At 46.7% G+C, this 14,892-nt stretch overlaps 1 protein-coding gene across 1 annotated transcript in view; it reads left to right on the forward strand.

Annotated features, from left to right (window-relative positions):
• Positions 1–34: 34 nt before the first annotated feature.
• Positions 35–14,892, forward strand: part of GRTP1 (growth hormone regulated TBC protein 1) — a gene marked incomplete at its 5' end in the record, with an annotated part of 30,697 nt that continues 15,839 nt past the window's right edge. The window contains 3 exons of the mRNA XM_014531924.1: positions 35–278; positions 7,323–7,481; positions 13,964–14,088. Coding sequence (XP_014387410.1) covers positions 35–278; positions 7,323–7,481; positions 13,964–14,088 — 528 coding nt within the window. The remainder of the gene's footprint in view (positions 279–7,322; positions 7,482–13,963; positions 14,089–14,892) is intronic.

Consider the following 14,892-nt stretch of genomic DNA (forward strand, 5'->3'; position numbering starts at 1 on the left):
ACCAGGGGGCGGGGCGTGGAAGAGGACCCCGGGACGGGACCCTGGCAGGGCGGGCGCTCTGTGCCACTGGTCGCACGTGCGTGGGGAGCTTGATCTGGGGCTACAGGGCGTCTCTTTGTATTGCAGGATCGATGCGTATGGGTTTGAAAGGCCTGAGGATTTTGATTATGCGGCTTATGAAGAATTCTTTTCCACCTATCTGGTGATACTCACTAGAAGAGCAATAAAATGGTCTAAACTTCTAAAGGGAAGCGGTAGTGTCCAGAAAAGCATGAGAGGTGAGTTTGGAACTTGGTCCACCACGCACTCAACCACCAGGTCACTGGCTGACAAATGCTCGGGGGAAGAGGGGTTCAGGATTCCTCAGGCACCCCTAATCCAGGGAGGCTGCCTTGAGTCTGGCATCTTTCCTAGGGATCCGAGGATTGGGAAATGGCAGGCAGGTGTGTGTCCTACGTAGGCTCTAAGTTGAGGCTCCAAGCTTTGAATTCAGCTAGAACTTGCACTTTTAAGGTACAGGGGTATTCTTTCTTTCCGTTGAGATGGGCCTGCTTGCTTTCCAGAAGAAAGTTGGTTTCCTGCTTCTCAAAATGAGATTGGCCAGGGCTCTCCACTTGTCCATGCCTGTGACCAAGCCCTCCCTGCATCCCTTACTGGACCCCTCCTCACCTGTTCTGCCCCAGCCCCTTCCCTTCTCTCTCTAGGCCTGGGGCCCCCTCCCTCAGGCCTCCCTCAGGCCTCCTCTCCATTCCTCCAGTACCTGCCTCTCCTTGGGGTTCGTCCCCAGCCCCTCCCATCTTTTTCAGGGGCTGACTGGAATGCCACTTCCATGAGGCCTTCCGGAGCTCCTGTCTGGAACGGCACTCCCCCATCACACCACACAGCCGCACACTCTTCACCCCTTTCCTGCTTATATTCTCCTCGCCGACTCATGCAGTGCAGAGCTGATTTATTTTATCATTTGTTTCCCCTGCTGGACTCCCGGATCCCTCTCTGCTGGCAGGGATTAGTCAGGGTAATTGCTTCAGTGTTTGAATGAATGAATGAATGAAGTGTTTCAGCGGTTCTCAACCTGTGGGTCGCGACCCCTGAAAATACATCCTGCATATCAGATATTTACATTACGATTCATAACAGTAGCAAAATTACAGTTATGAAGTAGCAACGAAAATAATATTATGGTTGGGGGTCACCACAACATGAGGAACTGTATTAAAGGGCCGCGGCATTAGGAAGGTTGAGAACCACTGGTTTAGGTGGTAACTGCTGGGCAGGTGGAAGGGCGTTGGTAGGAGTGTGCCCCTTGGTAGGAGTTAAGAGAAGTCAGATAAATGGTGCAGAGAGGTGTGTAGGGGTTTCCTGAAATAGGACATGGATGACAATTAAGGCTGAGCACGGGGTCAGAGGCAAGGGACAGAACTGTGTGACTAGAGTATTAGGGGTGTGTGTAGAAAGGGCCAGAGATGGAGCCAGGGGACCCTGCACGGGGCCCCATGTAGCCACACATCACCTGGACCTGGCAGACAGAAGCCAACTGTAAAAGGAATTACGAGCAAGGGGATGGAGAGATCAATTTCTGCTTTTAAAGCAGTTAGTGCATAGGGCCCAAAGTGGTCCCAGCGCACAGTAGGCGCCTGGAAAGTATTTGTGGAGTTGACAGAGGGCTGGGTGTAAGCAGGTGGGTCTGGGAACTTGCTGCCCGGTAGGGCAGGGGTCAGGGGCTATCCCTAGACACTGGACAGCCCTCCCTCCTCCAGGCTATTACCGATGGGGGTGCTTAGTAAAAACTCAGCTAGCCCAGCCAGAATGGCTCATTATTTTTTTTTAGCATCATCCTGCGCTCTAAAAGGTTGCTGGTTTGATTTCTAGTCATACCTGAGTTTCGGGTTCCATCTCTGGCTGGGGCACATATGGAAGGCAACCGTTTTCTGTTTCTCTCTCACATCCATGGCTCTCTCACTCTCTCCCTCCCTCCTCTCTCTAAGCATGTCCTCAGGTGAGGATTAAAAAAAAAAAAAAAATCAGGGAAACTATCATTTCATAAAACCAGCTGGAAGGTACCTTAAAGTTGGTCCTTTGTTGCTTTACAGAAAGCTAATAATATCCAATGTACCATGTACCATCCTACATGAAACATATGTCCATCCCTGCATGGGCCTTGTGTGTTAATGTGTTTCAACCAGCACATCTGCACATCAACCGAGGATATTTTTCCCATTGATTTTACAGAGAATGGAAGGGAGGATGAGGAGAGCGAGAGCGAGAGCGAGCGAGAGAGAGGGAGAGAGAGAGGTGAGAGGCACATCCATTGGTTGCCTCTCAAATGCGCCCTGACTAGGGAACAAACCTGCAACCTTCGTACATGCCCTTGACCCTTGACTGGGAATCAAACCCGCAACCCTTAGGTGAGCCACACTGGCCAGGGCTGCCTTTAATTTTTCCTTTCGATTTATTTTTAAAAGTTGACTAGTCTTTTTGTTTTAAAAAGTTACATACAAGTATTCAAAAGTAAACATAATTTACCTGCATGGTAAAATGTCTTCACCATACTAAAAGATGTAAAGTGATACTAAGTTTCTCTCCTGCCCCAGGCTCCATTCTCCTATAAAGGTGACCGATCATGGTGACTGTCCTTTCGTCTCCCCCAGGAAGGGGGTGCACACACATGCGCGTGTGCATGCACACATGTGTATAAATGCAGCAGCCACGCCATGGGGCTGCAGTTTGCTTTTAGTGCAGAAGAAGGCCTCCTGTCCAACATGGCTGACTCTGGACTGCTAACCCAGAGGTCAGTTAACGCAGAGAATCACAGCAAGTTGATGTTTGTCATTCAATTCTGTCCTATCATCTCCTTCCCTTTGAATAGGGTGGGTCCACTAATTTAAATTTTGTATCACACTCTCGATTCATTGTCTCCATTTTCCAGTATTGGGGTTTTTTTGTTTGTTTTTGTTTTGTTTTTTGGGGGTTTTTTTTTGGTGTGTTTTTCACGTAGAGCAGGAATAAAAGCAATCTGAATACAGACTCCTCCCAGATGTTTAGTCTTTTCCCCATCCTGCAGTTGTCTTAAACCTGATTCTAAAATTCTGTTTTGCTTTTGCGTTGGGTAGCTGTCTCTTGCAACTCTCTAAAAATTTAGCTTGGTTTTTACTGAAATAATTTTTTCTTGCTTGCTTTAATACTTCTAAGATTTATGTAATGTCAGTTAAACTGTGTGATTATGGTGACAAGTATCTTTACAGAAAGCTAACAGGTTTAAGAATAAATATGTTTGATTCCTGATGAGCCTTCAGCCTAGGCCCTAGGGGATGGGATTCAGTGTCAAGGTGAACTGGAGAGCCTCATGGCCTGATGTCGTTTCAGGAAATGACACAGATTAATTCAGGGAGAGCGTGTGGTGTGACCTCACACGGGCCTGTGATCCAGGGTGTTGCCACTGGAGCTTGGTGTAGTTTCCGGGTGTGACAAGGAAGCAGTTAGAGCATGGGCTGTCAGGGATAAACACAGCTGGACAGGTTGTTCCAGAATTGGGAATCCAGTTTTTTCCTGCCACGCATCCTAGGCTGACTGCTGTGTAGTCAGGTACGAGACATCTCGAGGAAGAGATGACATGTAAGGGATTTTGGTCCTGCAGTGACCAAGGAACTCAGTCTTGGAACCTCATCCTTGCATATCGGCAAGCACAACCTGAAATCTCCCTTTATCCTGTTCTTCTCACCTTATCTTGCTCTCGTTGTTGTTGTTGTTGTACTTTGTTTTTTCTCTTTGGGGGAGGATTTTCATTTGTATTGCCTGTCTTAAAGTCCCCAGTAACACCAGTATCTATAAATCTTGACATTCAGCGTATGTTCGGGTAACTTACTAGTATGCTGCTTGACTGTGCTCCTTGTGGATATGATGAATACTTTTATTTTTCTTTGTCTGCAGCAAATATCCACTAGGAGCTCTTAAGACAACTTACTCTTCCTCCCACAACCTTGAAGGCCAAGTTCAACAAGCTTAGCCCTGGCTTGGCCTAGCTCCTATCCTTACTCCGGTTCATGTCCCATCTTGATGTGAAGGGACTCCACAAGGGGAAAAGCCTCCTAACTGCGTGCTTCTTCTAGATCTCCCTCCCAGTGGCTTAGGAAATCGGCACCGTGTCAATTAGAAATAAGTTACAAAAACATATTTTCAAAGACAAATACCCCACACTGGACGTTTGCTTAACGTTGTTGGGGCAGACAGTTGGAGGTTAATCCTCTGGGGTCCGGCTTCTTTTTTTAATAAAAAATTTTCCCACTGTTTCTTCTTTCTATTTTATTCTTCTGCAAATGTCAGCGAGACCTGTGAGTGAGCCCTGCCCTGGGAAAATGTCAGTCTCTGAGGGCAAGTAAACTATTTTCATTCTTTCCTGAAGAAACATTGTAAATTCAGATAGCAAACATCAAAAAGTAGCAAAGACATGTGTTCTCCAACGTGAGCTCCGACCGTATTTCAGCTACTAGACTGAGTGCTTTATTTATATTTTATAGATGAGAAAACTGAGACCTGCTCCAGGTTTGGGGCTAGGAAGTCACAGTAGAGCCAATGTCTAACTCCATAGTGAGGGGTTTAGCCATTTTGTACTTTCCCTTTTTTAATTACTTTTCTTTTTTGCTACTTAAATCTTTATTGTTGAAACTATTACATATGTCATCTCCCCCCATGGACCCCTTTCTTAAATTACTTTTTAGAATTTGTAGTGAAATTCACTCTTATTGGTGTATAGTTCTATGAATTCAAACAAACCCATAAGAGTCACATAACCTCAGCACAAGCAAGAGTCAAAGTAGTCCATCACCTTCAGAATCGCCTTCTGCTGCCTGTTTGTGGGCAGACCCCGCCCCCACCCCAGGACAACCGCTGATCTCTTCAGCCATCAGAAACTGTGCTATAAGTGGATCATACACCTTATAGCCTTTGGAGTCTAGCATCTTTCAATGAATATAATGTGTTTGAGATGCATCCATGACCTTGGGTGTATCAATAGTTCATTTTTTATTGTTGAGGAATATTTCACTGTATGGTGTACTACAATTTTTAAAAAAATATATTTATTGATTCTTTACAGAGAGGAAGGGAGAGAGAGAGTTAGAAACATCGATGAGAGAGAAACATCGATCAGCTGCCTCCTGCACACCCCCTACTGGGGATGTGCCCACAGCCAAGGTACATGCCCTTGTCTGGAATCAAACCTGGGACCCTTCAGTCCGCAGGCTGACGTTCTATCCGCTGAGCCAAACTGGCTAGGGCTACAATTTATTTTTTTATCTGTTCATCAGTCAAAGGACATTTAGGATGTGTGAGGCCAACATCCTATATAATAAAAGCCTAATTTGCTAAGTGTCCGGTCCTCTGGTTGTCCATTCAACCAATCAAAGTTAATATGCTAATAATATGCTCAGGCTGCACAACCGCTCGCTATGATGTGCACTGACCACCAGGGGGCAGAAAGTCAACCAGTCGACCAGTCACTATAACGTGCACTGACCACCAGGGGGCAGACGCTCAACACAGGAGCTTCCCCCTGGTGGTCAGTGTGCTCCCACAGGGGGAGCACCGCTCAGCCAGAAGCCAGGCTCACAGCTGGCAAGGATAGCAGTGGTGGCAGGAGCCTTTCCCGCCTCTGTACCAGCGCTAAGGATGTCCAACTGCTGGCTTAGGCCCACCTAAACTGTCAGTTGGACATCCTCTGAGGGCTCCCGGACTGCGAGAGGGCGCAGGCCGGGCTGAGGGACCCTCCCGCCCGAGTGCACGACTTTCATGCATGGGCCTCCAGTTATAAATATTCACCTACAGTGTTTTGTGTGAAGTTAAGCTTTAATTTCTCTTGGGGGAAATACCTAGGATTGAGAATCCTGGGTCATATGGTAACTGTATGTTTAATTTGTAAGAAATTTCAAACTGTCTCTCCAAAGTGGCTGTACAATTTTGCTTTTCTACCATCAATGAATGAGATTTCCTGCTGTGTCACATTCTTGCCAGCACTTAATATTTTGGTATTTTTTATTTTGGACATTCGTTGTTGGAAAGACTATTCTATATCTGCATTGAAGTTCCTTTGCAACTTTGTCAAAAAGCAATTGATTCTATTTATGTGGGCCTGTTTCTGATTTTGTTCTTTTCTTTTTAAAAACAATATATTTTTATTGATTTCAGAGAGGAAGGGAGAGGGAGAGAGAGATAGAAACGGCAATGATGAGAGAGAATCATTGATTGGCTGCCTCCTGCATGCCCCCCACTGGAGATCAAGCCTGAAACACAGGCCTGTGCCCTGACCAGGAATCGAACTGTGACCTCCTGGTTCATTGTTTGATGCTCAACCACTGAGCCACACCGGCTGGGCACTGAATATTGATTATTGAGGTCACTCATGGTTTTTGGCTTATTTTCCTATATGTTTCTATGGTCATTAGAAAACTACTGATTACCTTTTCACATATTTATTTTCAATAGAAATATCCCTCCCAAATGCTGTAGTTCTCAGTTTATCGAGATTAGCTGCAAAACAAGACCAGGGCATCCGCAGCTGCAGCCGGTCGCTCCCAGCCAGGTGCTTGCTGCACACAAGGTCACGGCCCAGAGACCTGCTGTCTCCTGTTTGCAGTTTGCCCTCTCACTGGTCTCCGCCCCCAGCGGACTTTCCAGAACATCCATGTGACCTCGGTCCCCATCACCTCCGGGGAAGAACAGTGCATCTGAGCCTGGTGCACTAGGGCCTCAGCGTCTGTCCCTGCCCACAGCTGACCCTCCAGCCCTCGAGGCTCTGCTTGTAGCTCCCAGGACCAGTGGAGGGTCTCTTCCTGCTTCCTGTCCCTTCACTTGGGGTGGCTCTGTCCCTCCAGTTTTCCTGACATTTCCTCCCCTGTGCAGGGCCTGGGTCACAGTGACTATTTCTGGTCCGAGTTGCCCCGAGCAGGGGATCGAGGCTGGGCCTGTGGCTAACCTGTCTTTACATCTGTGGAGTCTGGCACAGTTTGTGTGGCAAGAGGCGAGGGAGGACCAGTGGCTGGCCTCTGAAGCCCCTGTCTGGACAGTGAAGAAGAAGTATGGGGTTATTGCAGCCTCCCACTTGGTTGTGCTCAGTTTGGGAGAGAGAGCAGGAACCTGTAATGAGTGTATGTACCAGTTTCAGGGGGGATGTATGACGTTTGGCAGCTTTTTAATGTTTGATTTAAGGAGAGAACTGGTGAGCAAAGGCACTGAAATTAGTGCCATTTGCTCAAAGGGCCCTCTATGAGGTTCTGACCTTGGGACATGTCTGTCTGCCCTTCTAAAACTGTCCCTTCTCTCGGTTTCAGTGAAGCGCTATATCCGGAAAGGTGTTCCATTCGAGCACAGGGCCCGCGTCTGGATGGGGGTGAGTGGAGCCCAGGCCCAGATGGAGAGGAACCCTGGCTATTACCACCAGCTTCTCCAGGGAGAGAGGAACAACAGCCTGGAGGAGGCCATCAGGACAGGTGAGCATGGCATCCCTCCCTGGGTGCATGGTGCCCAGGCGGGAGGGGGAGGAGCGGGAATTATCCCCAAATTGGGTTTGTACTCAGTCTTTGAAGTCATGACGTTGACAAAGAAACAAACATGGTTAAAGATGCACCAACTGATTTCAATTTGAAATTATATTTTTCTTAAAGGAAAATCAAAACTTAAGTGTTCATGAAGGGAAAACGATGTCTTTTTATATATGATTTCAGAGAGGAAGGGAGAGGGAGAGAGATAGAAACATCAATGATAAGAGAGAATCATTATTGATCGGCTGCCTCCTGCATGCCCCACACTGGGGATTGAGCCTGAAACCTGGGCATATGCCCTGACCGGGAATTGAACTGTGACCTCCTGGTTCATAGACTGACACTCAACCACTGAGCCACACTGGCCAGGTGGGAACAATGTCTTTAATTTATTCAGCAAATATTTGAGCACCTAGCTAGCTAGTGAGGAAAATGACCATGGAGAGACCAGACTTCTTCCATGAAGAAGCCCTCCAGGAGAATGAGAAGGGCGCTGAGCAAGCAGTCATAATACAGTAGGTAATGCTGTAAGGGATTTGTGCCTGCCAGGAGTATGTGGGACTTACAGGTACAGCTACACATGTATCTTAAAGCCACACACCAGAGTTTTCTTTCTTTGTGTCAAACTCTTAATAGTTGTATAGGGATGCTGGCATTTTTGGCCTCTGATCTCTTTTTCCTCCACTTTCCTCATCTTCTATAACAATAAAAGCGTAATATGCTAATTAGACCGGACAACCTTCCGGACCAAGCCAGGGCTGCGAGGGAAGCCCAGGTCCTGGGTGCCAGAGGGAAGCCAGTGCCAGCAGCTCGGGGAAGGAAGGCCTACTCTTGCATGAATTTCATGCATCCGGGCCTCTAGTAGTTACATAGGCTCTCTGGCTCTTAAAAGTTCAGAGTGCTCAAAAAAAAAAAAAAGTTTAACCTAAATTGAATAATTACATTTTAAGGAAATACATCTGCCATTCTGATTTTAACAGTTTTTGGGAAATAAATATATAAACACAAGTAGTTCATTTTAAAAATTCAATTACTTTCAAGTGCTGAGAGGTTGTCACACTGACTTGTGACAGTGGGAGAGTGGGTGGTGTGTCCCTGTCATAAGGAATGGGGTCCTTCAGTCCTCAGGGTCTCATATGCCCAGGGTTGGAACCAGTGGGGAGAGCTGGGGGTGCTGAACCCTCTGGCTGCATCCTGATTGCACAGCAAACTGGGGTCAAAGGGCTCAGAACAGAAGCTGTTGCTGGCTTTGCAGGCACAGCCTTGGGTATCACTCAGCAGGGCCAGAAATGCTGAGTCAGTCAGGTTGGGAGGTCCAAGGGAGGCTGAGCATAGTACACAAAATAGAATGCTGCTGTTGGTTTGACAAATGAATTTAGAGGCTCTGTTTAGTGCCAGTATTTTTGGATAAATATTTTTTTATTGTGGTAAAATATATATAATATAAAATTTACCATTTTATCTTCCTAAACTGAAACTCTGTTCCCATTAAACACTGACTTCCTGTCCCCCAGCCCCTGGTACCCACCATTCTACTTTCTGTCTCTAGGAATTTGATGACTCTAAGTGTAACCGGACAATCAATGGGTCTAGGCTGCCTCTCACTACTTGAGCCAATTCAGCAGAGATAGGGTTGAGTCATATATGAGCATTTATTCTAAAAATGCCCGCAGTATGGGAGAACAGCAAAAATCTGCTCCGACCCCACCATAAGCCAGCTGCTTACTAGTATATTGGGTAGGACAAAGATTACATGGTGAAGTAAGAACAAGTGTATGCCAAGTGGGCAGTTTTCATGTAATGAGGGCTGGAAGTTTGCAAAGGCCTGTGGGTATGCAAAGGCTGGGGGTCCTTGCTGGCGGCTCTGTTTCTGCAACAAGGTTGTTCATCTTTCCATGATAATAGGCAGCTTCCAGATGGGGAGGATGGGCCAAATTTCCAGGTGAGCTCCCAGGCCCCACAGCCAACTCCCAGTCAGGTTAGAATGTGCTTTCTTTAATCAGAACAGAACAATCCCGGTTAACAGAGCATGATTAATATTTCTTACGATTATAGCTGGTCCCCACTATTCTATTTCTGCCCCTAGCATAAGTACCTCTTATAAGTGGAATCGTACAGTATTTGTCTTTTTGTAACTGGTTTCTTTCACTGAGCATAATGACCTCAAGGTTCACCCATGTTATAGCATGTGTAGCATTTCCTTCCTTTTTAAGGCTGAATAATTATTCATTGTACGTATATGCACAGTTTTGTTTAAAATTCACCCATTTGATGGACACTAAGGTTGCTTCCACCTCTTGGCTATTGTGAATAATGTTGCTATGAACATGGGTGGACAAATATCTCTTCAAAACCCTACTTTCAGTTCTTTTGGGTATATTCCCAGAAGTAGAATTGCTGGATCACATGGTAATTCTGTGTCTATTTTTTTTGGAATCTGGACAAATAATTTTATAGGATTAGTAGAGTGGATGTTTCATCCTATGTAAGCATAATCTGAATGTCCCTGTCCACATTCACTTGTACAGTTGAAGGTAGCATTTCCCATAGAAAGATTTAAAAACATATGAAAAAATTTCTCATAACAAAAAACATTACAAAAAAAAATGAGCACAACTGGTCATTTTAGTCTGAATTAGTAAAAAATGAAAATGAAAGCACTCATTTTCTCCTGACCAGGTGCAGTTTTTGGAATGCTTAGAATTCCAGAAAAAAAAATTTGTGGAAATTTTTTAAAAATCCAAATGATTCAAGCCCACCCAGAGACACACAAAAACAAACAATCAAATGAATTAGGGATTTTAGTTAATGACAGTGTATCAATTACTTCATTAATTGTACCACAAATGTATCACACTCGTCCTATCTAATAAAAGACAAAAAGGGTAATTGACCGTACCTTCGCTACACTTCCCATTGGCTAATCAGGGCGATATGCAAATTAACTGCCAACAAAGATGGCGGTCAATTTGCATACATAGGCTCCAAGCGGGTGGAGCGAGGCCTCATGGCCCCGGGATCCGCGGAGCCGTGAGGCCTCCGGCCCTGGCACTAAGCGGAGCCTCGAGGCCTCCCGGCCCCAGGATCAGCGGAGCCGCGAGGCCTGATGGCTGGTGGGGTGGCTCTGGCCGGAGCCCAGCCAGAGCGAAGGCCTGGGTCCTGGGTACCGGAGGAAAACTGGTGCCAGCAGCCAAAGGAAGGGAAGGCCTATTGCACAAATCTCTTTGTGCAACAGGCCTCTAGTAATAAATAAATAAAATTAAATACATTCAAATAAAAGTTTAAAAAAATGTATCCATGGCTAATAAAACAGAAACCATAAGTCTCCCACCTCTTGGCACCTTCTTGGGGATGATACTACTCAGTCATGAATCATTGCAAAGCTCCTTTTCACTGTCCCTGTGATACTGTCTGTCCTTCAGGTTGTCAGAACTGAAAGGCATAGGCTGAGGCAGGGATGGAGAATGCGACAGACTTATGGGGGGCATTTAAAAAGCAAAACAAATTTTTGTAGAAAACAATAAAAAATAATGTGCTTTGGGACACTAAGCTTGTTGTTCTGCCCAGATCTAGTTTTTTTATAAGCAAAGACAAGGCCCGGGGGGTCAGAGGATCACCGTTGCAGCATTTCACAGAGGTTTGTGGCCATCATGCTAAAATAGAGGTTGGGACCTAGCGTGCTTGGCTCAGTGGATAGAGCGTCGGCCTGTAGACCGAAGGGTCCCGGGTTCGATTCTGGTCAAGGGCACATGCCCAGGTTGTGAGCTCAGTAGGGGGCAAACAGAATGCAGCTGATCAAGGATTCTTTCTCATTGATGTGTTTCTCTCTCTCTCTCTCTCTCTCTCTCTCTCTCTCTCTCTCTGTCTCCTTCTCCCTTCCTCTCTGAAATTAATAAAAACAAAAAATTATAAAAAATAAAATAAGTAAAATAGAGGTTGGGTTTCCTAAGATACAGAGGGGAGACACCTTGCATGCTTATCTTAGATCATGACAGAGGAAGCTAATGGTTATGTGGGCCCCATAGCGCGATCTGTGAGGGGTATCTGATTTGTTTTGGTTATCATACATAGCACAGTAGCAAACACACCACTCATCTAACTAAGTGGGGTCAGTAGAGTCAGAGAAGATATAAAAGTTTAAGTTGTTATCCTCTATGTTCTTGCACCTGTCCACAGCGTTAACTTACAAAACTCAGCTTTAAAAAGCCAGGTATCAGCCCTGGCCGGTGTGGCTCAGTTGGTTGGGCATCATCGTGCACTGAAAGGTCGGGGGCGTGGAAGAGGCAGCTGGTCCATGTTTGATTGATGTTTTGCTCTCACATTGATGTTTTTCTCTCTCTTTCCCACTCCCTTCCTCTCTGAAACTCAATTAAAAAATCTTAAAAAAAAAAAAAGATGCGACAGACTTATGGGGGGCATTTAAAAAGCAAAACAAATTTTTGTAGAAAACAATAAAAAATAATGTGCTTTGGGACACTAAGCTTGTTGTTCTGCCCAGATCTAGTTTTTTTATAAGCAAAGACAAGGCCCGGGGGGTCAGAGGATCACCGTTGCAGCATTTCACAGAGGTTTGTGGCCATCATGCTAAAATAGAGGTTGGGACCTAGCGTGCTTGGCTCAGTGGATAGAGCGTCGGCCTGTAGACCGAAGGGTCCCGGGTTCGATTCTGGTCAAGGGCACATGCCCAGGTTGTGAGCTCAGTAGGGGGCAAACAGAATGCAGCTGATCAAGGATTCTTTCTCATTGATGTGTTTCTCTCTCTCTCTCTCTCTCTCTCTCTCTCTCTCTCTCTCTGTCTCCTTCTCCCTTCCTCTCTGAAATTAATAAAAACAAAAAATTATAAAAAATAAAATAAGTAAAATAGAGGTTGGGTTTCCTAAGATACAGAGGGGAGACACCTTGCATGCTTATCTTAGATCATGACAGAGGAAGCTAATGGTTATGTGGGTCCCATAGCGCGATCTGTGAGGGGTATCTGATTTGTTTTGGTTATCATACATAGCACAGTAGCAAACACACCACTCATCTAACTAAGTGGGGTCAGTAGAGTCAGAGAAGATGTAAAAGTTTAAGTTGATATCCTCTATGTTCTTGCACCTGTCCACAGCGTTAACTTACAAAACTCAGCTTTAAAAAGCCAGGTATCAGCCCTGGCCGGTGTGGCTCAGTTGGTTGGGCATCATCGTGCACTGAAAGGTCGGGGGCGTGGAAGAGGCAGCTGGTCCATGTTTGATTGATGTTTTGCTCTCACATTGATGTTTTTCTCTCATAAAAGTTTAAGTTGTTATCCTCTATGTTCTTGCACCTGTCCACAGTGTTAACTTATAAAACTCAGCTTTAAAAAGCCAGGCATCGGCCCTGGCCGGTGTGGCTCAGTTGGTTGGGTATCATCCGTGCACTGAAAGGTCGGGGTGTGGAAGAGGCAGCTGGTCGATGTTTGATTGATGTTTTGCTTTCACATTGATGTTTTTCTCTCTCTTTCCCACTCCCTTCCTCTCTGAAACTCAATTAAAAAATCTTAAAAAAAAAAAAAGTCAGGCGTTGTCTTAGTGGCCTAATCCAGCACCTGTGCCCCTGCACTGGGCCCTGGTGTCTTGGCGACCTGGCCGGCCAGGTGGGAGGGCCGGGCTGAGGAAGTGGGTGTCTGATGAGCAGGAAGAGGCTGGCCAGGAAGCCCTCCTGCAGACAAAGGTTGACAGTGCGAAGTTTATTTAGTTCTTTTTAAAAATATATATTTGTAATGGGGGGATAGGGGGGTAATGTGGGGATAACTACATGCCCCACACTGGGGATCACAACCCGGGTATGTGCCCTGACCAGGAATTGAACCGTGACCTCCTGGTTCATAGGTCGACATTCAACCACTGAGCCACACTGACCAGGCTGTATAGTTCTTAGTTTTCGGTTTTGTCTGTTTATCTCTGAAAGGGAATGTTGGTGTGTTCTGCTTCTTTATGTTTTCAATCTTCAGAATTGGGAAGAATTTCTAGAGTTTTGTGTAAGATGTTCACCTGTCACGTGTTCTAGAGTCAAGCCTCCCCTTAGCTAAGAGGGGGCAGCGCGAGGACAGGTTTGCTGGGTGAAGGGCCTCCCCCAGAGAAGCCCACTCTGCTGTCACTGATTTTGAGAGAACCACTCTTGGGGCCCACAGTGCCCCCCTGGGTGTGGCTGGAGCAGGACGGGGGTCCTGGGAGTGCCCTCTTCTTCCATCCCTGGACTCCAGTCGCCCAGGACCTTGGCTGTGAAGGCTGCAGGTGCTCATTGCCCATACAGGGCAGCCAGGCCCTACCAGGTGACTCAAGTGCATAGCCAGGGATGACACCTCTCCTTACACCTGAGCCGGAGCCCAGCACTTCACCAGGTGGGGCTTGTACCTCACAGACCGTTCAGTTCCCACCTTCTGAATAATCGTGTCGTTGATTTCTCTGCAGATATGAACAGGACCTTCCCGGACAACGTGAAATTCCGCAGGAGCGCCGATCCGTGTTTACAGAAGACCCTGTACAACGTGCTCTTGGCCTACGGGCACCACAACCAAGGTGTGGGGTACTGCCAGGTAAGCCCCAGGAGTGTGAAAAGGATCGGCACCCCACAGACGTACGGCAGGGGTGCTCTCAGGTCTATGTGAAGTATTCTTTAAAAATCTAGTTCAAAACTCCCTAAGTCATTGCGCCTGCACAAGCTGTGGCTTCACATTTCCCTGTTACTAAAGCAGTGCAGCCTCTGTGTAATGGTTTCTTTTGGTGTCAGACGGCCTGAGAGGGGGTGAAGGTGGAAAGTTGGGAAGCAGCTAGGAAGTAAGTTAAGTGAACACAGGGCTGTATTTTCTAGAACAGAAGGGGACAAACAGCACCTTACTGCCTCTGTGCAGTGTGTGTGTGTGTGTGTGTGTGTGTTGGAGGGTGGAGGTGGGGGCTGTTCCTTTGACATGGTTTTTGGAAGTCAATCTTCCCTGCGATGAAAGGTAACGGTATGCCTCCTCGCCTGCCATGTTGCTGTCTTGTTTTGGATTCGCTGCATGAAGCACACATGAGGTGGGAACGAAACTTCTTGTTTCTCCCTGAACAGTTCAGGCTGGAGTGTATCAGAGGGACACTCTTATTCACAGCAGGGAAAGCAAGAACCCTGGTGAGGAGCAGCTGCAGCTGTGCCCTCTGTGGCTGCTGCATGTGATACGGCCGCGCTGCCTTGGAGATGGGCCGGTTCTGTCTCTGAGCTTGCTGAAGGCCTGGGAGGCCTGAGCCGCCATTGGCAGGAGCTGCCCACTTCCTGTTACCAGGAATGCTGCTTGTTGCCATGGCTACGAGCAGGCGCTCAGGGCTGTCACGGGAAGAGTGTGGCTCTCCCTGCCTCTGAGGCT

The sequence above is a fragment of the Myotis brandtii genome, unplaced genomic scaffold (genome assembly GCF_000412655.1).
Source record: "Myotis brandtii unplaced genomic scaffold, ASM41265v1 scaffold83, whole genome shotgun sequence".
In the NCBI taxonomy this organism is placed as follows: domain Eukaryota; kingdom Metazoa; phylum Chordata; class Mammalia; order Chiroptera; family Vespertilionidae; genus Myotis; species Myotis brandtii.